General features: G+C 33.6%; 1 protein-coding gene across 50 annotated transcripts in view; it reads left to right on the top strand.

The window, feature by feature from the left end:
• BAZ2B (bromodomain adjacent to zinc finger domain 2B) overlaps positions 1–23,867 on the top strand; it is a 296,373-nt gene that overhangs the window by 199,360 nt on the left and 73,146 nt on the right. For 27 of the 50 annotated variants that reach the window (XR_011428236.1, XR_011428235.1, XM_070241116.1 and 24 more), the window contains 7 exons: positions 365–425; positions 1,472–1,580; positions 1,847–1,948; positions 12,003–12,213; positions 17,480–17,572; positions 17,688–17,749; positions 22,634–22,699. Coding sequence is in view for 48 of the 50 variants with exons in the window: in XM_070241116.1 (XP_070097217.1) it covers positions 365–425; positions 1,472–1,580; positions 1,847–1,948; positions 12,003–12,213; positions 17,480–17,572; positions 17,688–17,749; positions 22,634–22,699 (704 nt within the window). In the remaining 2 variants the exon portion in view is untranslated. The remainder of the gene's footprint in view (positions 1–364; positions 426–1,471; positions 1,581–1,846; positions 1,949–12,002; positions 12,214–17,479; positions 17,573–17,687; positions 17,750–22,633; positions 22,700–23,867) is intronic. The other 23 variants (XM_070241125.1, XM_070241120.1, XM_070241103.1 and 20 more) reach the window with 1 other exon arrangement.

Here is a 23,867-nt window from a genome sequence, read left to right as displayed (position 1 = left end):
AACTCATATTTTCAAAGAAAACAACTGTACATGGCTTTCAGAAACCTCTATCAACTATTTCCCTCCTACTTCTTTAGCTATTTCTTTAATACAAAATGAGAGGAAAGCTATATATTTTTATCTTGCATGGTACTTTCTTTAGAGAGAAAAACTACTCTGTCATGCAGACCAAAGAAAAAAGAAAAAAAATTTTCTATACAATGTTCTGTTGAAAACCATCTAAAAATATTGTACAAGTTGCAGAAATACACTAAATAGTCCAAGTGATTAAGATATATTATTTAAAGAGAAGTCTCAAAGCTATCAAAAACTTGTCATCTATATAAACTAATCTTTCATGTTAACTGCTTGAATTTTCTTGAAGGCAGTTCCAAAAGAAGAAGAGTAACAGATGAGCGTGAACTGCGTCTTCCTTTGGAATATGGGTATGCAAAGCAGCGTTTCTCTTCATGCTCCCTACATATTTATGCTTGTGTGACTTCTCATCCTCCACTATTAATAAAAGTGAATATACTGCCTAATGCTGATTAGAGCGGAAGAGCTAGAGCAAAGGCCAGAGAAGTTGATCTATCAGAAAACTGAAATGAAGGCTAACTGCTATGTTTCGGGGTGGCAGAGCTGGGATGGCATCGTGCAGCCAGGTGGGAACATGACTGAGAAGGAAGCAAGAGGAAATCATTTGGCAAAGGGCAGGGACACAGTTAAGAGTGTCAGAGGTTTTTGTGAAGATAGAATTACAGGACAGTGAAAGCCTCTGTGAGCAAAACTGAAAGACTTGAGCAGAGTTTGGCTAAAATGGTTTAATTCAAACTGAGAATTTTCACACTGGAGGTATGTGCTCCTCAAAGAGCAGGGAGCCAGATTTTGGGGCCAGCCCAGTGGCCCAGCGGTTAAGTTTGCAGTTCCGCTTCTCCACAGCCCAGGTTCACTGGTTCAGATCCCGGGTGTGGACATGGCACCACTTGGCAAAAGCCCTGCTGTTGTAGGCGTCCCACATATAAAGTAGAGGAAGATGGGCATGGATGTTAGCTCAGGGCCAGTCTTCCTCAGCGAAAAGAGGAGGATTGGCAGTAGTTAGCTCAGGGCTAATCTTCCTCAAAAAAAAAAAAAAAAGAAAGAACAGGGAGCCAGCTTTACTTTACTCTTCTCACTTAAAACTTTTCAAATGTAAAAAATCAGTACACATTGGTTAATAAATATGTCCAAATACTCAAATACCAGTTGTTATTTCTAAAAAATTTAGTGGAGTTTCATGTGTAAATTGAGTCTTTAATTTTTAGTTGAATTACTTAGCTGAAAATCTAAATAATTTTAATAGTAAATGTATCTGAGTTGTATGGTTAGGGGTTTGTATTTCTTTGTATTTTTCATGTTTCTGAAAGAGCATGTGTTCATAAATTTTTTTTTTTTAATTTTTGAAAGCTTTCTTAAAATTAAAGTATGTTATAACCCTCATTTCTGTTATGTGTAGCTGGCAAAGAGAGACGAGAATAAGAAACTTTGGAGGGCGCCTTCAAGGAGAAGTAGCATATTATGCTCCATGTGGAAAGAAACTTAGGCAGTACCCTGAAGTAATAAAGGTACATACTTTTCACCAAATAACATACATTTGGTGCCTTTTAAGCATGCTTATGAAAAAAAAAGTGCACTCCTTTCTCAGATAAAGTTCCTTGATACAACATATTCTCTTGTATGGGACTAATGTACTTAACCTAAATTGATCTCCTATAAATCCATAGCCCCTTGATAGAATATGCAAAAACATTAGTGTCATCAAGATAGCTATACATCAAAGCTGGGTTGTAATTATTAAAACCTGAAGTGGAAAAATATGTGATTTTTTCAGTATCTCAGCAGAAATGGAATAATGGATATCTCAAGGGACAATTTCAGCTTCAGTGCAAAAATAAGAGTGGGTGACTTCTATGAAGCCAGAGATGGACCGCAGGTATCCACTTTTTAAAAAGTATAGTCTTTGAACCAAAAAGTAGTACCATAACCTAAATGAAGTAAACTTCACTACTCTCTGGAGCATTGCCTTTTGTTAGTTAATTCATATGGAGCTATACATATAACTTTGTGGTAAACACTCACCAAGGCCTCAATTTATTATGTTTCAGTAACAAGGAGCTTTGACATAGTAGATGTCTCTTTCTGATTTTTTAAGTAAATTTTTTCCTGTTTATTGACTCTATCAGTAATTTTACAGTTCATACAGGTATAAAAGTATCTGCATGTTCATGTGAAATATAGGAAAACATTAGTTCCCTGAAAGGTAAACAGTTTTTAAAAATTAATTTGAGTAGGAAAAATACGTTGTGATAAGTCAGTCAAAAAGGGGATAAATATGACTTAGTTTTTTGGAAGGATCTTATCCATTGGATTATGCAGTGCTGTATGGTCCATTTTTACAAGTTTGGTAATTTAGGGGGAGGGGGTGGAATTCCTTAATATTATTGGAGTAAAATTTCTGGTTTTTGCAGAAATTGAATTTTTACGTTAATTATACACATTTCTGAAAATATCAGTACAGCTCCCTTTGAGCTTGAGGGTTGAGTCCACAAGCTCACTAAGCAGCACAGAGAACCCACCGTGGAGACCTCGTTTCCTACATTTGCTTTAATGTTCTGCCTTTGTTCCTTACTTGGATTCAGCTGCATATCCTTATTATCCGCCTTGAACTTTAGCAGCTCCATTGAAAGAGGTCCTAGTTAAGGAGTGAGGAGACCTAGATTCTTGTTAATCCATGAAATAGTTTTGTGATTTCAAACAACAACAAACTAGGGGCCCCCTTTTCCCAAATTTTTTTACCTGCAACATGGAGACAATAATTTTACTTCCACCTCAGGATTATGGTGAGGTTAAAATGAGATCATGTGCATGAAAATGTTTCAAAAGATTAGAATGCTCAGCCAACTGAAGTTGATATTTTCTTTCTCAACTGAAAGTTTTTCCCTTTTGGCCATTATAATGCGCAGAAAGAAATTTTTGCTGGCAATTAATATTTTCTATTGTGAATAGGCAAGCTTTTCCATCCTATCTTACCCTCTAATTTTATAGTTATAGAAATAGAAAAGGTCTTCCTAATTTTGCAGAAGGTTTATTATGAAAGCTCAAAGATTGAGAGCATTTTCTAAGATCACACAACCTCAACCGGGAGACACATAACCAGAACTCAAGATTTCTGACAGTGTTCTTCTGCATTCATCATATAACCTATTTTCCATTGTTGTCCATGACTTTTTAAGGAACAAGTTATATCCAGATCCACTGGATTTACTGTTTACTGGTAATTCTAAAATGCCAAAATATATTTATCTGAGGTTTAACTTCTTTATGGAAATATATTCTAGGATTTTTCTATTTTTCTTTCTATTTTTTAAACTTAAAAATAATTTTTAACTCAGATTAAATCTGTCACCAAACAGAATCTCAGAAGTCTCATGAACCACAGTGTTATTTTACATACTCCATATATACTGGATCAGTTTTTTAGTCATAAAACATATTAGAAGGCAATAATAATTTTACTTAAAAATCTGTCTCATTTTTTAATCTTTTGATTCTTGTTATCAAATCCTTACTTGTCTTGTTTATGCCAAAGATATCTCTATGTTTTGAAGTTCAGTAGATTTTTGTTCTGAGAGGGAAGCTAATTGCTGTTCAATAGATAAACGATTTTTTATTTTGTATCAGTGATAATTAGACTTAATCTATAAAGCCTCATTAGGCAGAGCAGAATGTTCTTTGACATCCATTCACTTTTTATTAAACATAATCAGTGTTTTCCAAATGCATATTGTCTTGTTGAAAGATAAATTCCAATCAAGGAAATATGATGAATTACTAAATCCAGAATACGTTAAGCTGCCAACATTTCAGCAGCCTGATAAGGGAAAATATTAGCAATTTTGAGAGCACTTTTCTCATTTAAAAAAAAAATTAGTAAGTTGAATTCATTTCAGGATACTTTTAGAGAACAACAATTAAAGGTAAGTAATCCAAAAAAATGTTTAGTTAATTAATTAGAGATGCATATAGTTGTGGAGCCATATACCTTTCTATATATTGTATGATCAATATGTATAAACATATAGTAATTAGAAATATATATAATTATATAATAATTTTCTATGAAAATTAACAAAGATTATATTTTTGTTGATTAACCATGATGTGTAATAATTTTGGTTGGCCTAAATTTTGTAGAAGATATAAAATATAATTTGGGACAAGGACACCGTTACCATGCAGTGAGGATCTGTGTGTATTTACAGTATATCTGCCTTTCTAAAAATTATATAAATAGTCTGATGGCTGTATATGTAGTGAAAAACAAAACTATGCATCTTGAAAGGCTGGAGGGAAATATGCAGAATTTTAACGATGGATGTAATGGTTGGTGGTACACTGGGTCATTTTTTTCTTTCTACGTTTCACGTTTCACATTTTCTGGAATTTGCTTGTATTACATATAATGTGAAAAACAATTTCCCATTTAAAAGAATAAATGCTTCTACCCTTTGTAATCCAATAAAGCTAAGCATCCCGTTTTCCAAATGCATGGAGATTGTATATAGTGATTTTAAATGTTAATGCTACAGTTTTCCCAGCTTCTTATATTTATTTTGGGTGATTGATGGCAAATGAAATACCTTATTTGCAGATTCATTAGTATTCTTAATCACTCTCCTAATAAAACATTTGCATTGGAAAATGTATTTTCTCCATCATATTTTTATTTTTTCTCTTGAAACTTACCCAGAAAACCCCAATATTAGTTCTATAAGTTCTAATTTTGTTCAAGGCATTTCAAAAATTCCAAGAATGGTATTCCAAACCTCTATATTTTACTAATGAAATTTAGGAGATGATAATTTCTCCTAGAAGATAATATGTGCTGTAGAGAACCATGGTTATTTTGTATAAGTTAATCATTTTTAACTCAAGATATTTCTGAGCTTAAGATGATGATACAAATCTTTATTAACAGCAAACACTTGTTCAAAATATTAACTAACTTTCTGTATAATACAGTAGGATGAGAGGTCTGAAAGCTCACAAGTATTGAAATTTAAATATATTCATCATTAACTAAAGGACAACAATCTAATGATTACCTTTAAAAAAAGAGAGAGAAACCCTAATTTAAGTAGATAGGATTGACACACAAGAAATGAGGAGGGAAAAGCATTTAATCTGTTCATTATCAGTTTTATTTACTTCAGTCTACAAATGTGGTAAGAGATCTGTAAAATCAGCTACTTGTCAGTATCTACTGATACTTAGATATTAAACACTTCCTACCAGCTTCTGTAGAAACCATGATTTTTGTGATGGTAGACTTAGTGGAACAAAATGAACTTTAACACTCTTCATTAGTTCGTGCTATACTGGCTGGCTACCTTCCAAAGAAATTCTGTTAACTATTTTAGCCAGTGAAACCTCTTGGAAAAAGATGTAAGATAAATGGATTTCTTACAGACTTCTGCTCCATTACATTATAAAGAATTTGTGGAACCTAATGTTTATCATCGTTTTCATTTTATTTTGTTTTTGAGTGTCAGAATGATAGGAAGATTGAGCTAGACAAATTTTAGTAAATATAAAACAGAGTTGTTTTTATTTACCTAAATATGGTACTTAGGTAAAAAGGTAAAAGGTATTTACATTTTTATATGAATATATGAAGGCTTTAAAATAATTTGTTAATAACAAAGATTATTTTGAAATATATGATAATCTACTTTGAAAAGCATTTTTTGTGGTTTGTAGAGAACAAAACATTTAAGCATAAATGTGACAACTAAGTTTATTTTTTTCAACTAGGAGGTTCACAGAGTACAATAATGAATATTTATTATATTCAGGCCAAAAAAGCACAGAAAAGGAAAGATGCAAAGAAGGAACGGGTTAAAAGTGACTTGGAAAATGTTGCTTTCTCTATTTGAGATGTCTTTTTTTAAAAAAGATATTTCTTCTTTTTAATAGCATAAGGCCATAAGAAAAGAAAAATACCTATAGTTCTTACTGAAAAAAGCCTTTTTCTTAGCCATTTAATCAATAAATGTTTGTGTCAAATACTTAATGTGCCAGGCTTTTTTTTTCCCCAAATAAATTTTCCCTAAAGGCATTTTCTATAAAGGAAATTCTGAACGTATTTCATTATAGAAATGAAGTTGAAAGCCTGGCTTTGAGGAAAAACTAGCGGTCATAGAGAAACTGAAGAGTACAAAAGAACAGAAGTTATGATCACTAGCTTGGAGAAGCTTATTGTCTGAGGAGGATAAAACACTAAGGACAATGCTGTCCAGCTAAAACCAGCATTTTGTTAGGAAGGAATAAGGGGAGACTTCACAACAAAGCAGGCAACGCAGTTTCTGGCAAGATTGTAGTGCTGGTAATTATTTCAAATAAGTGAAGAACAAAAGCTTGGGAGTCAACAACCAGGGTTCTAATTCAACTCTGCTGTTAACTGCCATACCTAATGCAACATAGTTGTGGGCACATAAGGACACTGAGAACATGAAAGATCAGTACCAGAAATCTAAGTCTGGAAACTTATGTCACTAATCTGCCAGGTAGGATTTTTGATGGCTAGGCAAGGGCGTGTACTAGGAGGCCAACTGTGTGAATCCAAGTGTGGAGCTGAGGAGGTATTTGAAAGTCTTGACTCTTAGAGGGTAACCTACAGTGAGTAACTGGAAAGCATAGACAGCACTGTGGAAACAATTGTATCGAATCACATCTTTCTCAATTGTTTTTAATAGATGACATCCATCTCCCAGCATAGATAGCTGTTCTTACTCTTTCACATCTTTGAGTGCTATTCAGTATATGATATTAACCGACTATGATTAAGGTAGATTGAGAATCCCTAATGCTGTTAAGTTTATGGTATATAAAGCTATCACTATCTACCTCTGACACCATAAAGTAGCTAAAAATAGACATAATACTAAACTGTGAAATAGATATAAGGAAGTCCAACAAAATTTGATTTTTCTCAAAATGTTAACTTAGTTTTTTGTAAAATATGAAATGTCAAGCTCTGTCAAAAATATTTGATACCCTTGCTTTACTTGTGCCCTAAGATTTTGAAATTGATTCTGTTAGTGAATGTAGAAAACCCAGTTAATTAGACAATTCAGTATCCCTAAGATAAGGTGCAGACAGACCAGTTGCTCATGAGATGTTCAGCTATACTTTAGAGTATCATTTGTGAAGAATAATAGGTATGTTGAAATAGAAAGTCATATTTAAATTAAATCTCATAATATCTCCTCTTTTTTTGAATTTCTGAATACAGAAAACATTTAAAAATTTATTTGAAATAAGTGCTTTCTTTAAAATTCTGTTTGGTTTTTAAAGCATAAAATACTTAAGAGCAATAAATTTGTCAGTTTTCTCAAGAATTTCTCCATCCTGTATCTTAACTTTGTTCAGAAAGAAAATCTCACTACCATTTTCTTTTTCCATGCCGCTTAGAGATTACTCCAAACCTTAATCACCTTTCTAGTCTCCATTCATGCTTCTCCTTCACATCCTGGTAGTCCTCTCTCCAAAAAAAGACCAATGTATTCATCTTCTTTTCCAGCTCTAATTCTCACATCCTAATCCAGATCATCATTTCTTTATCTTTTGCAGGTAAATATTCACCCTGAGCTAACATCTGTTCCCAACTTTCCTCTTTCTTTCTTTCTCCTCCCCAAAGCCCCCAGTGCATGGTTGTGTATCCTAGTTGTAAGTCCTTCTAGTTCTTCCGTGTGAGCCACCACCAAGACATGGCAACCGACAGACAGGTGGGGGGTTCCACCACCAGGAAATGAACCCAGGCCGCCAAACTGGTGAGACACCAAACTTTAACCACTGGGCCGTCAGGGCTGGCTCCAGACCATTATTAATTTTTAAGTGACAATTGAGACAACTTCTTGTCCCAACCTCTAAAATCTTTTTCAAATTCATTACTACTCAGGGTGTGGTCCTTGAATCACCTGCATTAGAATAGCCTGAGCCTAAGGTCCTGGTTAAAAATGTTGGTCCTTTTGGAAAGAGGGCTTTCTCTAGCTTACCTTTAAAGAACGTATGCCTTGGACAGAGTAGGTGCCTCAACAAATGTTTTAAGCTGTAGAAATTATTTTGTAATATATTACAGTTTTACAGTGTACTTTTCTAATGCTTTACAGCCTATGGTGTGAAGTGTACTGATCTCATTTGCTTATTTACCTTAATTATTTTGTTCAATCTTCTGAAATCAAACATAAACCCTTTTTTTCCTGTCTCTCTCATTGTAGTGTTTGTCTAAGTGAATGTGTTATTGCTAAAGATTTAAATTAGTAACTCTTGAAAGCAGAATTATGATATAATAGTCTTAATTTGTCACCATCTCCATTGTGTTGATCATTTCTTTTCTTTTTTTTAATATACTATCATTCTGCAGCATGCTTTCCTGCTCATCATTTTTTTTTTAATTTTTATTTATTTGTTTATTCACTTTTTTGAGGAAGATTAGCCATGAGCTAACATCTGCTGCCAATCTCCCTCTTTTTTGCTGAGGAAGACTGGCCCTGAGCTAACATTCATGCCCATCTTCCTCTACTTTATATGTGGGACACCTACCACATCATGGCTTACCAAACGGTGCCATGTCCACACCCAGGATCCGAACCAGCGAACCCTGGGCTGCCGAAGCGGAACGTGCACACTTAACCACTGCGCCACCAGGCCAGCCCCGTATTTTCTTTTTATTCATATATTTTAAATCTTAGTCAAGAAAGATTATTTTCAGGAACATTTACTATCTTAGTCTTAGAAATTAAGAAAAAAGAATTAACAAACCTACTCTTTTGATGCATAATTTCTGATTGACAAAAAAGCTTATAACGTGAGTCAAGTGATGTAAATTGTATTTGCTCTTCCAGAGGAAAAGTTTATTGAGAAAAATACTTCTTTTTTTCCTTACCCACAATTATTTTAGCTACTCAGTGAATTAAAGCTATAATATAAGCTTCAAATTTTCCCAGCAATCCATTTCTCATTTTCTAAAATCCAGGAGTCAGAAAACGTTTTATATAGCCCCCAATACAATAGGCAATTCCCTTAGAAAGTATTTACTTTATAAATGTCAAGGGCAAAAATGTAAATGATAATGCCACTATATTTATTTGTCTGGTAAGTTTTGGGCACCAACATATTCTGTTCCTCTTTGACACAGGTATATTTTCCTAGCTGAATAAAAATATAACTGTAAAAATTGTAGAGCCAGCCCTGATGGCCTAGTGGTTAAAGTTCGGTGCTCTCACCGTTTTGGCAGCCCAGGTTCATTTCCCGGTTGTGGAACCAGACCGCCCATCCGCCAGTTGCTATGCTGTGGCGGCAGCTCCCATAGAAGAACTAGAAGGACTTACAACTAGGATGTACAACCATGCACTGGGCCTTTGGGGGGGAAAAAAATAGTAAGAGTGGCAACAGATCTTAGCTCAGGGTGACTCTTTCCTTGCCAAAAAAAAAATTGTAACTCGATAAAAAAAGATAAATTGATCAAACCCTTTAAACCTTTGCTAAAAGTTGATTTTATTATTAATAAGATACTTTAAAAACTGAATGCAGATTCCTTTACGGACTCTTTTATTAGTCTCTCTCTTCTCCAAGTGTCACAAATGTCACTTTTATATTTTTCAATTTATGTGATGTGTGCTGCCTTGTTTCCTAAAAGCATGGCAGAGAAATGAAAACCTAAACTAATCAAAAGCCTCCCACACTGGTAAACATAAAATTGTTTTGATGGCTTCTTTCTTAGTGATTTATGGCCTAAAAATGCAGTTAGTACAACTGTTGTTCCTACTGACTTCATTTGAAATCTCAGCAAAAAATTATCTTATTTTCCTCAGAGTTAATTTTTAAAATTATTTGTAGCATGGGAATTACTGAAAAGAAGTAGTAGATATTATTTTTTAACATATAAATATATGGACTATATGCATGAATTTTTTTTTGACACAGTCCTGCCTTGACATAATCTTGGCTGTGCTTTCATGGCCGAATATTTAGATCAGTGACTTAGCAAGTATAAGAACATCTTCGTAACGTCTATTAAGTACATCTAATGGTTAAGAGCCAGGTTTTAGATGAGACAGTCCTAGATTCAAATCACAGTTCTATTCCTCATTGCCTCTGTACCTCAGGAAACTATTTAACCTCCGTAGGCCTGAATTCACTCAATGATAATGTAGGGACAATAAAACCCACCATATTAGATAGAACTGTTGTGAAGATTAATGTATATAATGTATTCAAAATCCCTGGAACAAAGCACAGTAGTTAGAATGTGAGATGTAGCTCTCATCCATTGTGGTAGCAGGAGTAGTGTTTGTATTTTTAGTACCCATTGAATGAGATACTCAGAGACTCCTTTTCCCATGTTAGGAATCATGACACAAAACATAACTGAAGAAATTTTTATTGTTTCTGGTTGCAGAATTGCCCACAGTGGTTCAAGCTAAATTCCTAGTTAGAGATTCTTTTAAGAAAAAAAGCACATTTAAAAAATTTTCTTAACCTTCACACTAAAGGAATTATCTCTTTAAAAAAAAAGAAATAATAAAATAATTATTTTAGAAACACTATTTTTAAAAGATGCCTTTCCTATATCAGAACATATTCCTTTGGACTCTAAGTAAGGTAATATAACAATGTATTCATTTTGATTAACATATAGAGGATAATGAACACCAGACTCAGATTGTATGTATGCACTGAACAGGATAATACCTATAATACACTAGCATTGTGCTGATCTATGTGCTTGCATCAGGAAACTTAAACTGTGAAATCTCAAATATATACAAAAGTAGACAGAATAATGTACACCATGTACCTATGATCAGCTTAGAAATTATCATGTGGCCAATATTGTTTTACGTGTACTCCTATCTACTTCTCCTCTTCCATAATTTGTTGAAGTGAATCTTATACATCTTATTTCATCTGTAAATGTTTTAATTTGTATCTCTGAAAGATAAAGACTTGTATTCTATAATAGTACCACACTACCACTATCACACTTTAAAATGATAATTTCTTGATGCCATCAAATACCAGTCATTGTTCAAATTTTCAATTGTTCCTTAATCATCATAATTTTCTGCAGTTTGTCTATTTGAATCAATATCTAGGTAAGGGCCACACAGTGGGATTGTTTCATACATCTTTTAAGGCTCCTTTAATCTTTCCACAGTTTTTTTACTTCTTGAAATTTATTTGTTGAAGGAACTAGGTAATTTGTAGAATTTCCCTCAGACTGGATTTTGCTGTGTAGTTTAACATACACTTCTCACCCTATTTTTCCTATGAAATTATAGTAATTAAGTCTAAAGGCTTAATCAAATTCAGGTTTGACTTTGGGTGTGGTGGGGCAAGACTAATTTATAGGTGATGAAATGAACCTCCATCAGGAGGCTAAGGTCTGGTTGTCTCTCTTTTTGGTGATTGGCAGCCATTCAAGTTCAATGCTTGGATCCATTAATTCATCAGGTATTGCAAAATGCTGATATTCTAACTCTTACTTTCTTGATTTATTAGCTGTAATATTTCTATAAAAAGAAACATTAATGTGTTATTTGGATAGCTTAATGTTTGATTGAACTGATGACCCGTAAGAACAACCGATAGAGGTGTCATCACACAACTAATATTTTCAAATATTTGCCAATTTTGTGGTCACTGTAGTTCAGAAACGGTGATTGTAAGATATATATCTCTATTTATATGTTTATAGATACAGATATAAATCTCTCTATGTACGAGCAAGAATACCAAAGATTTGCCAATGGCTATGAACAATTGTAAATACAAATTTAATTTAAAAACTAAAATTCCTAAAGTTTGTACCAGCTTTATAAATTCCAAAATATCTGTGACTTTACCTAGAATTTTCTGACATATTGATCACTTGTTTTTATTTTGTTTGTAATATATTATTTCTATAAAATGTTAATTAAAAGGGAATGCAGTGGTGTCTTCTGAAAGAAGAGGATGTCATTCCCCGTATCAGGGCAATGGAAGGTCGTAGAGGAAGACCACCAAATCCAGAGAGACAGCGAGCAAGAGAGGAGTCCAGGATGAGACGTCGGAAGGGTCGGCCTCCGAATATTGGCAGTGCTGAATTTCTAGATAACACAGATGCCAAATTGCTAAGAAAACTGCAAGCTCAAGGTAAGAAATATAGTGTCTGACGCTGTAATTATCATACTAAAAAGTATAAGTATTTCTTATGTTTTTGACTTATGAGTGACTGACACTGCTCTCAATTTCTAAAAAGTAGATATTTGTGTTAGAATAAAAATGAGAAAATAAGGAGTCCCACTGGTAACTGGAGTTCTTTGATTAGGTAGGCTCCTCTCAAGAGCTGTACTCATAAACACATCATACGTTGTGTGTTTAGAATTACAAAGGTGGGTGATAAGCTTTTAAGGCTTGCACAGAAAGGGAATCAACCAGCACTTGGCACGTGCCTTAAGGTTGTGCCAACCTTCTGGAAATTCTCATTTTAACAGCTCCCGATTCCTTGAGGTGTTACAAGGGAATAACAACAAAATATGTGGATCTGTGGAGTAAATTTTCAGAGAACTCCAATTACTGGTAAGTAACCCCAGTCTTTTAGTTTGAGTTCTTCTGTAGTCTGAATATATTGCATATATTTTCAAAATCCCCAACTAATAGATTTAAATAAAAAAGTATTTAAGATCACCAGAAAGCATCACTTCTCAAGTACAAAGTGCTTGTAATAACCTCAAGTGTATTTATGATTCAGAATTATCCATAAATTATCAACATGGAGTTCCAATGCTATGTCTAACACAGAGAAAGCTGACTAAAATAAAAAGTTGTGCTATGCGTTTGAGTTCTAGTTGCAAATGTGAAGCCTCTTAAGGCTATCTAAATGCATAGGAACATATGTATTGATGTCTTATATTCACAAGAATATATATAAACATAAAAATCCATGGAAAATAAAGGTTTAATAATAAAAATTGACTTAAAGGACTAACAGAATTTACTTCCTCTCATTGGTTTTTTTTTTCTGGATGAAAAGCCTGACTTATGTCTATTTATTGTAAACACCATCATAAAAATAATTTCTTTGTAGCTGGTTTGTTTATATTATAAAACAAATATCCCTGACAAATCTCGTAGAACAGCATGCTTTAAAATAAAGGACACTCACAAGTAGAATCATTATTACAGTTTTTTGTTAATCTATCCAGAAATGTCTACACACATATACACGTTCAAACACTCATATATATAATATGTATATATATATGCATATATAATATGTTGTGGTATACATGTATGTATCTTTTGAGTTCTAAAATAAATGGACTTACAGAGTACATACTATTCAGCTTTTTTTCCACTTAGTTTATCTTGAATATCTTTCTGTATCAGCACTTAAAAATCAATCTTGTGTTTTTAATGGCTGAATCGTAAGTGATACCACGTATGGCTCTACCATACTTCATTTGACCAGTCTCTTTTTGATGACTGTTTAAGCTATTTCCTTAATCTTTGCTATCACAAACAATGCTGAAATATATACACATTAAACGTATCTTTACATCCCTCTCCAGATATGCCTAGCTACAGTATAAAATCCTAGACATAGAATCTCAGAATCTCTTAATCAAAGGGTATGTGCCTATTCAATTTTAGTAGACAGCAGGCAAATATTATATCCAAATAGGTTGCCCCAATTCATACTCCACCAGTGGCGTGTAGGTTAACTGCCTGGCATACAACTTAATGTTGTGTAAGTTTTTCTCTGCCTTAGTATCTTAGTTAAATATTTTTTGTGTTATTTTATTTGGTTTCTCTTAAGACTTTGATCTCTCTTGAACAGTTGCTAGTGAAGTGCAAAAAAGAAAGTTAATATATTGACAGATATAGCCGTACATGATGAGTTTTTAAAATTAGAATCGTCAATAAACCGCTCACTCTTTTGAAGAATGGATAATTGTGCTGTGTGCATTGTTTGCATAAAATAAGAAAGCTTGAAACTAACTGATACCGAAAGCATGGGCTCTTCATGCATGTTTTGCATATCTAGTACTAATATCATTAATACTTAGTATCCAAAATGGCAACCTTATATTTGCAAAATTACTTGAATTTTAATTTAACAAAATAGAAGTTAATTATTCACCTTTTACCCAGTGTTTTTTCTCCCTCTAGATGTTGAATTGGTTTCTATTGTACAACATACTTCTGCCTTCTTATCTTATGTTGTATTTTGCAAATTCTGTTATCTTTGACCTTATTGTGTACATATGTTCTTTCTGAACATATGTATAAATATTAAATATGTAATAGTAAATAAATAATTATTGTCAATATTTACAAATATATGTGGTGTAATATGCATGTTTTTTCTTGGAAAGAAAAGAAAGTAGGAATAAATCACTTTATCACCACTTTTATTTCTAAAAGGCTTCTACATTAACAGTTTGGGGATTCTAGAAGTTTCTGTTATATTTTATTGTCCTAGTAGGACTCAACTAGATTGAAAAACTGGATTTAATTTGAAGAAATGTTCAAAGCAGTAAAATAAATGTGAACTTAGAATGTACATCCAAGCATTGTGAAATGGGAGCTCTCTAATTTCTTATAAAATACAGTTAAGAAACTGAAAAGCTTTGAATATGAAAAAGACTTTCAAACTATATAAATAAACCTACCTGTTAATTGGCAACACCATTTCTATCTTAGATTTTCTAAGATATCAAGTATCACCTGCCCAGTTCATGTATCATAGAATCTGACATGCCATAGTCTATATAATGCACCAGTGTTTTAAGATGTACCACTAAGAAAGAAGAGTGCTGCCAACTGTCAGGCGCATTCTGACTTTAGGTATGTTTAAAAATGCATCTTAGAGTCAAAGAAATGTGGTATATCCAAATTATCCCTAATTCTATGTGAAAATAAACTTTATTTCGAAAATAAGCTTTCATCTATGAAATTTAAGCAGACAAGTAATTTCCTAAACCATAAAAGATATTTTTCAAATTAATATTTCAAAATTTAGTTATAACAGATAATATTTTAAGCAACCATAAACCAAATAAATGAGAAGATATTGAGAGCAATTTATTCCTCAGAGCCTCAGTGAATTTTCGAGGTCTCTAACTCATTCTCCTTCCTCCATAGTGTCCCTAATTTTTTAACATTTTTTTACATCTTCTTCTCCAACTGATCATAATATAAAATTTAAGCTATATAAATTTGTAATGATTAATCAAAATGGTATCTTCCTTGCTGAAGTGGAAAGATAGGAGTTGAAATTTTTGGTGTTTGTCTGTCCTAAGGTTTTAAAAGTTAAAATTGCCTTATACCTGTATGGGGCTTAAAATTGACTGATACATTCATACGCAAGTATGCACCTATATAGAATTTCCTTTTTATAAACCAAACTTCTATTAGAGAGCATCAATTTAGCTTGGAACAAAAGATCACACTTATGTCACATTTTCTCGGAAACGTTTTTTTAACCACTTAACACGTTTTTCATTTTAAGGCAGATTTGGGTCTTTACAGCAGAATTCAGTGAAAGCTTTCAAGCCTTAGATGCTAGAAAAATATTTTACCTGATACTGTATAGATGAGAACGATGTCCTTCAGGTATATTATTATCAGAGGTTGCTGACTCTGCAGGCCGGATTATAGATTTTTATTTCCCAGAGTATTTAGTGAACAGATTATTTTTATGTGGCTCAGAAATTTTTGATGATGCTTATAACCTCGTAATATTGAAAACTATTGGAAAATTGGAGATATACTTTAGCATCAACTTCCATTTCAACTTTGATTAACACTCCCTATTTGGTAGATAAAATTAGACCTTTTTACGTCCCTTTCTCTTTTTTTAAGTGTTAATGATAGAAAATCAGCCATAGTAATCAACTTCACCTCAGCTGTTACAGGACCTAGGGTTAAATTTTTATCTAAAATCTCAAGGTGTTCAAATTTCTTTAAGGATTTTTAGAAGTAGTAGCATATAGACTATGGAGTCAGAAAGACCTGGGTTTATATCTTGGCTCCGCTATTTAACCTCTATGAGCCTTAGTTATTTCATTTGTAAGCTGGGTTATTATGAAGTTGTTCATTTGTAAGGTTGTTATGAAGGTTACACAAGATCATGTAAATATAATATGATAGTGCAGTAAGTGGTGGCAGTTATTAGTAGAGCTCAAGTTATTCAGTTATTACCCAATCATATTCATTGTTGATGAATATAATATGTAGGTTTCTTAAAACTATTCCTCTGATACAAAGTTTAAAACAATGTCTAATGTCCCGTGGTATTTTCGAAAATGATTTTATGAGTGATGTTATATATACCACGTTTATAGTTAGAAGTATTCTGACCAAATTTGTCAGCAGAAGAAAGCATGACATTACGTGCTTTCAACAACAAAACCTCGGTGGTGTACAATACTAAGCATTAATTGCTTGTGCAGATAGAATCAGCTGGAGGGAAGTTAGGCAGCTCTGCTGATCTTGGCTGGGCTTGCTCACGTGTGTGGAGTCAACTGGCTCCATGTGTCCCAGCCTCCAGCAGCCTAGCCAAAACATGTCTTCATCGTAAAGGGCAAGGCATGAGAGTAGAAATAGAAAGAGCACAAGTACACTTTCAGACTTCTACTCGCATCACAACTGCTAACATCCTATTGGCCAAAGATCACTCGGCTGGACTCAGAATCAGAGGATGAGGAAATATATTCCATCTTTTGATGAGAGGAGCTGCAAAGTCACATGAAAAATGACACATGAATAGAGGGAAGAATGAAGACTTGGGACCATTAATTGTACCAATCTATCCCCGTTTCATACATTTGTCCTTAAAAATTATGAGAACTAGGTCGTCCTTAAAACTCCTTGACATTCTGTACTCTTTCTCTTTAGGAGATTTAGTCCATCTCCTTCATAATGAGAATATCAGTGGACTCAGAAACTTTACCATTCATGTAGTTGATTGAAACACTGAGTTTGAGGAAGTTGTGTTTGTTTTATTTGGGTTCTTTCTCTTTTTTGTGTGTTTTATCTTTAAGACTGAAGTGCATTGCTGCTTTTACATTTCAGCAGCTACTTTCCTGCTAAGTGAGGATTACACAAAATGTGAAAAAAATGTGCTTAGATTAGCCTCTGTGATGAGGATTGAGAGAAGCATCATTTTTGTGTCGTTCTGTATATGTAGTTTGTGTAGTTCTGTTTTGTGTTTGATGAAACAGTTTGGCAATTTCTAGAGAAAATGAACAAGACATTTTCTGCTCTACCATTCCTCTACTTGACATCTAACCTTTGGCAATTTTCATAAAAATTACGTCCTTCCTGATGATACCAGTTTTATACAGTTATTGTTTTTACGCTAGCAGTAATGTAAAGTTGTTAATAATATTCCTTGAATTTTTGTGTTTTTCAGAAATAGCCAGGCAAGCAGCACAAATAAAGCTTTTGAGAAAACTTCAAAAGCAGGAACAGGCTCGGGTTGCCAAAGAAGCTAAAAAACAGCAAGGTGAGTGATTTAAATGGTATCATCAAGTTGAAGAATGAATATTGGGGAATTCCTAAGAGTCCTCTCCTCTTCATTCCTCTGATGATGATATCTATGCTTTGGTTTTTCATCACAGCAATAATGGCTGCTGAGGAGAAGCGAAAGCAAAAGGAACAGATAAAGATTATGAAACAACAGGTATGTGTACGCATTGGAACTGATTTTTAAAACACAGGCATTATTTTAGGAACCTATTTGTATATGTATATATGCACATTATTTTCATTTTGATTTCTGAGAGAAGTGTATTTCACATTAATATCGTGTATCTTATTTAGAAAGTTGTCATCTTCTATTAGTTAAAATTCACCTTATTTTTAAGCTAAGTCTTCTCTTCTAAGTTTTTTAGGAAATGATTACCAAACAGTAAATTTGTATAAGTAGTTTTAATATCCTGATAGACTTTGAATATAAGTTGACATCTTGAATAATTTTCAAACTTTTTAAATTAATGTATCAGCAAATGAAGGATATTGCTTAATGTTCACATATTTTATTATTATTATTATTATTATTATTTTTGGTGAGGAAGATTGGCCTTGAGCTAACATCTGCTGCCAACCCTCCTCTTTTTCCTGAGGAAGACTGGCCCTGAGCTAACATCTGTGCCCATCTTCCTGTATTTTATATGTGGGATGCCTGCCACAGCATGGCTTGATAAGCGGTGTCTAGGTCCACACCCAGGATCCAAACCTGCAATCCCCAGGCCACTAGAGTGGAACACACAAATTTAACCACTATGCTGCCAGGCTGGCCCCTTAAATGTTCACATTTTAATAAGAAAAGCTTGTTGTTCTAAAACATGTAAAATACTAGTAAAAAATTCAATTCAAGTTATGTAGAATAAGGTTTGCTCCCATTGCTTCTGAATACTTTCAAAGCTACTTAAAAATTACTACTGCAAAAAATGAAGAAAGCTTTATTTCAGTATATCCAGCATTCTATTGTATATCTACAATGTCCCTCTCCTCTGTAATTTTCAAAATTAAGTATAGATAGATGATGTATCTATTTTAAATAGATTTAAAAGAAATTTTAAATTCTCATAGGGAAAGCATCACATGACAAGATAGTGAACTTCATTTAAGATGGGAGTATGTGAACTGTTCTCCCATCTCCCATGACATTTGGTCACGTGCCATATATTGACGTTTTTGTCAGTGATCAACTGCATATACAATGGTGGTCCCATAAGATTAGTACCATACAGCCTAGGTGTGTAGTAGGCTATACCATCTAGGTTTGTGTAAGTACATTCTATGATATTCACACAACAACACATTTCTCAGAATGTATCCCCATCATTAAGCAATGCATGACTGTATTCACATAACCATTAAAGCATAAAGAAAGTGGAGATAAACTACTATTCTTTAAAAAATTTTAGGGGCCAACCTAGTGGCATAGTGATTGGGTTTGCATGCTCCACTTCAGTGTCCCAGGGTTCACTGGTTCCGGTCCCAAGCACAGACCTACACACCACTCATCAAGCCATGCTGTGGCAGCATCCCACATACAGAATGGAGGAAGGTTGGCATAGATGTTAGCTCAGGGCCAATCTTCTCACCAAAACAAAATTTTTTTCAAAGAGCAAGTAGTTATTTCTGAGTATGAAATGAACTCAATTGTGCTATTATGTAAATAGCTCCTAAATAATGAGTGGCTTGGGCTGCATTTGATGCAGTTATCTCTAAGCTTCTTTCCAGTATTGACTAAAGCAGTATGATTAGAGAGAGTTGATATAAAATTGGGATTCAGAATTTATAGTTTGGGACCGGCCCTGTGGCCGAGCGGTTAAGTTCACGTGCTCCGCTGTGGCGGCCCAGGGTTTCGCTGGTTCAGATCCTGGGCGTGGACATGGCATTGCTCGTCAGGCCACGTTGAGGCGGCGTCCCATATGCCTAAGGACCTGCAACTAAGGTATACAACTATGTACTGGGAGGATTTGGGGAGATAAAGCAGAAAAACAAAGATTGGCCACAGTTGTTAGCTCAGGTGCCAATCTTTGAAAAAAAAAAAAAGAATTTAGAGTTTGTAGTCAGGAAGCCTGCAGTTGAATATGGGCTCTGCTACTTAATAATTTTGTGACCTTAGATGAATTCCTTAACCTCTAAGTCTATTTCCTCCGTTGTAAAAGAAAATAGCTGTATTATCTGAAGATTAAATGAAGATAATGAATATAAAGTGCCTACCACAGTACCTGGCACAAACCAGTGCTCACTTTTTAAAAGACAGATATAATACACCAAACTATATCGTATACTCTTTTACCATAATTTAAAGTAATCAATTGTAGACTTGAATTTCTTCCTTAGTTGGTTACTTGTGATTGCTGAAGACACTGTAAGGTTGACTGAAAAATATAAAGTCTAATGAATGCAATTATTAAAATATTATAAATATTTACTGCTATTACATATATATGTAGAAATAAGTTCATATTTCATTTTAAAGTGAAATACTACTGTTTCTGTTATACTTTTTTATAGCTTATTCTGTTTCCCAGTGGCTAGAGACCCATCAAATCCCATCAGCACTTTAAATTCAGCTTTGTGATCCTAAAGTCTTGAAGTGGTTACAACCTAAGTCTACACAGTCTTCACTGTTCGTCAAAAAAAGCAATGGGGTCCCAGTGTTCTAGCACTTTAATACAAATGAGCTGATGTTAGATATTCATCAAGATATTTATCTGAGGCTAGTCTCAGAATGCTATCTGACTTACTCCTTATTGCCAACAAAGTGAATCAAAGTATAGCATAGGTCTGCTCACAGAGTCAGTTACACAATGCCTATTTTAAAGTCAGCTTTAGACTAGAATAAAATAGTAGCATGTGCTTCTCCTCCTCTGGATTGTTTTTTCCACCTAGTAGGCCAAAAATATCACCAGATAATCCTCAAGGCAATTTTCTGGATGCCTTGCCGGAAGCATTATTATGAACAGAAGGAACAAAGGCATTGGAATCTGACCAGAGCTTTGTATGTACTATTTGACTTTAGGAAAAATATTTACTCTCTAGGAACTTCAATTCTCTCTTAGGTGAAAAGAAGATAATTTCAAGTCCTATGTTCAGGTTTTTTTCTATGATCAGTAAGATATTTTATGTAAAATGCCCAGGTCAGTGGTTGGGTACTCAATATTATAAGGAGAACCTATATTATAATAACTTGTAAATAATGTTCATCTCTGCTAATGCTAATGAAAACACTATGAAATCTGTGTACATATATATAAATCACTTGGACGGTTAAGATAAAGCTCTAGACTGAGTATACTTAAGCCTCAGATTCCATACTTATCTCCATGCATAAGAGAACAATGAATGACTTTTGCTGACTTGAGAACATACCACCTTGTAACCTTAGGATTGATAGAAGCAGAAAAATTAAATCAAGTGTATGCTTTACTTAGGTCTCAAGTTCTAATCTAAATAAATACTTCAAATATGGATCAAGTCCAACCTTCTCTAAGACTCAGAAATGAAACAAAAGATAGACTTGGGTTTTGGTTTTTTTTTGGCAAGCTTTAATTAATATTTAAAACCAAAATAGGACCACCAACAGCAAAATCATAGCATATGATCAATCTTCTAAATTCAGAACAGTAATGCCAGAAATCTCATTATCTTGTGGTAGACTCCTGCAGGGAATCAGTAACATCAGTGTGCAAAAAAAGAAATATTTAAAAACATATTAAAGCATAGCTTCCCCAGACAGAGAAAGAGAAATACTGCACGATTTCACTCATATGTAGAAGATAAACAAATACATGGATAAAGAGAACAGATTAGTGGTTACCAGAGGAGAAGGAGGCTGGGAGTGGGCAAAAGGAGGAAAGGGGCACATTTGTATGGTAACAGACAAAAGTTAGACTACTGGTGAACATGATGAAGTCTATAGAGAAATTGATAAATAATAACGTACACCCAAAATTACACAGCATTATGAACCATTATGATCTTAATAAAATAATTGAAAAAATAAGTAAATAAAAAATATAGCTTTAAAAAAGTACCACTAGCATCTGGAAATTGGAGCAGGTATTGTAATATACACATTATAAAATGCGTTGGCTCTGGAAATCCTAGGGCAAATGCAATTTGTAACTAGGAAAATTTGGGTGTTTTTTTTGGAAACTGTGTGTCTATTCTCATCACTGCCAGTTTAGGACTATCAAAGAAGTGTATGAACATGAAATTAACAATGTGCTTATAGCATATGAAAACACTTTTTAAACTCAAAAGTTTAAAGTCTTTTCAAAATTTAGGTGATCACTGAATTCTAAAAGGAAAACTAGTACATTAAATTTAGATAATGTGAATACCAGTTATGTCATGTGAATCATTCTCTAGAATGTTAAATTGTAATTAATCCGTTTTTAACAAATGTTACAGATTTCTGAATTGGGCTTATTACAGTAGTTAAAAGCAATGTCATATTATCATGTTATTTATCATGTGAAATAAGAAACTATAATGTGGAAATTGTTAATAATCTATTATAATTGTCTGGCACTATAAACTTTTTTAAGTATCTTTTATTTAATCTGACATAGTGAAAAAGGGCAAGCACTTCTCCCTGTTTCATATGAGAGTAGTTATTATTGGCTCAAGATCACACAATGAATGACAGTAACTCAGGACTACCCATAGGTTTTGTGACTCCTGATATACTATTTTTTATATTATTCTATCTCATATTTATTTCAAATTAAGTATTATGTGTAGTTGCAAATATTTGTAAAGATCTGCTGGCTAAATGAGTTCAATCAGCTTGATTTACCTGATTTCTATATACTTATTTAACATTTGTATTTTATAAATTGTTTTGAGCAATTTTATAAAATCATTAATTTGATCTGAATGTATATATAATATTAAGCTAATTAATTAATTTTATATCCTCTATGGACAACTGTTGGTAATTCTGTACTTGTATCTTAAATTATTTTATTCCACTTAAAGACTTTTCACCTAGATATTTAGTTTATTTTATTATCTTAAATTATCGTAATTTTTCCTACAGGAAAAAATTAAGAGAATACAACAAATCAGAATGGAAAAAGAACTTCGAGCCCAGCAAATTCTAGAGGTACAATTCTTTAATTTGGTATAATTAAACTAATACAGCCGTATATTTTCAAATCTGCAAAAATAAAAATTTTATCTGCATGCTCTCTCACTCTTACGAATCGATATGTCCACCAAAAATTCTCTTTTAACATAATGCATTAAGACCTTACCTGAACCTTACTTAGCAAGCTCATCTCATCTTCACAGTAAAAACCCAGGAAATAAGATAGAAGAGAAAGAACAATGGAAAACCTCTGGACAGCCAATTTAGTTGTCATAAAGTTCATGTGCCAAAACGCATGTTCTTTACTTTTAGAAAAGTCATTATGACTTGTAGTCAGATATTTGCTTTTAATTTAGAAATAAAAACATTACAAAAGTAAAAGTAAATTTTAAATGTACAAACAGTTTAACCAGCTCGGTTTTCTGGTTTCTGTTATACCCCTCTTCTTTGCAAGCTGACGGACTAGCTCTATAGGACATATATTGGCATCAGCAAAAGTGGTAGCCAAAAGACAGCAGGGGAAAATACAGAAGAACTCTATGTGGGAATTCAAAAGTCTAATCTTTTAGTTGAATGGGAAGCAATTTTCAGCACCTTCACAGCCAAAAGGCATTGTTCTATCAAATTGTGCAGTATAGGGCCTGGCCCCGTGGCCGAGTGGTTAAGTTCGCGCGCTCCGCTGCAGGCGGCCCAGTGTTTTGTTGGTTCGAATCCTGGGCGCGGACATGGCACTGCTCATCAAAACCACGCTGAGGCAGCGTCCCACATGCCACAACTAGAAGGACCCACAACGAAGAATATACAACTATGTACTGGGGGCTGTGGGGAGAAAAAAGGAAATAAAATAAAATCTTTCAAGAAAAATTGTGCAGTATAATAACTGATATTCAGAATAATTGCCCCAGTCATCAAGAAAAAACCAAATTATGTTTAGTGTACTGTTTCTAAGCAGGCATAGATCTCAAAATTGTTTCCATTCAAAATTGTGAAAATAAACTTGTAATGTTCAGAATTATAACCTCTCAGCTATTCAAGAAACGATTGCAATAAAGAACAATTTATTACCTGAGAGCTCCGGATAACTGAGGTTTTCAATGTTACGAGTTTTATCCCTTCTAGAAATATACACATATTCCTTTATCCATTTCAAATTAACTTTAAAAAACCCCAAATCGAAAATATT

Source organism: Equus caballus, chromosome 18 (assembly GCF_041296265.1).
Source record: "Equus caballus isolate H_3958 breed thoroughbred chromosome 18, TB-T2T, whole genome shotgun sequence".
Taxonomy (NCBI): Eukaryota; Metazoa; Chordata; class Mammalia; order Perissodactyla; family Equidae; genus Equus; species Equus caballus.
Note: the sequence above shows the minus strand (reverse complement) of the source record. Positions and strands in the feature narration are given on the sequence as shown.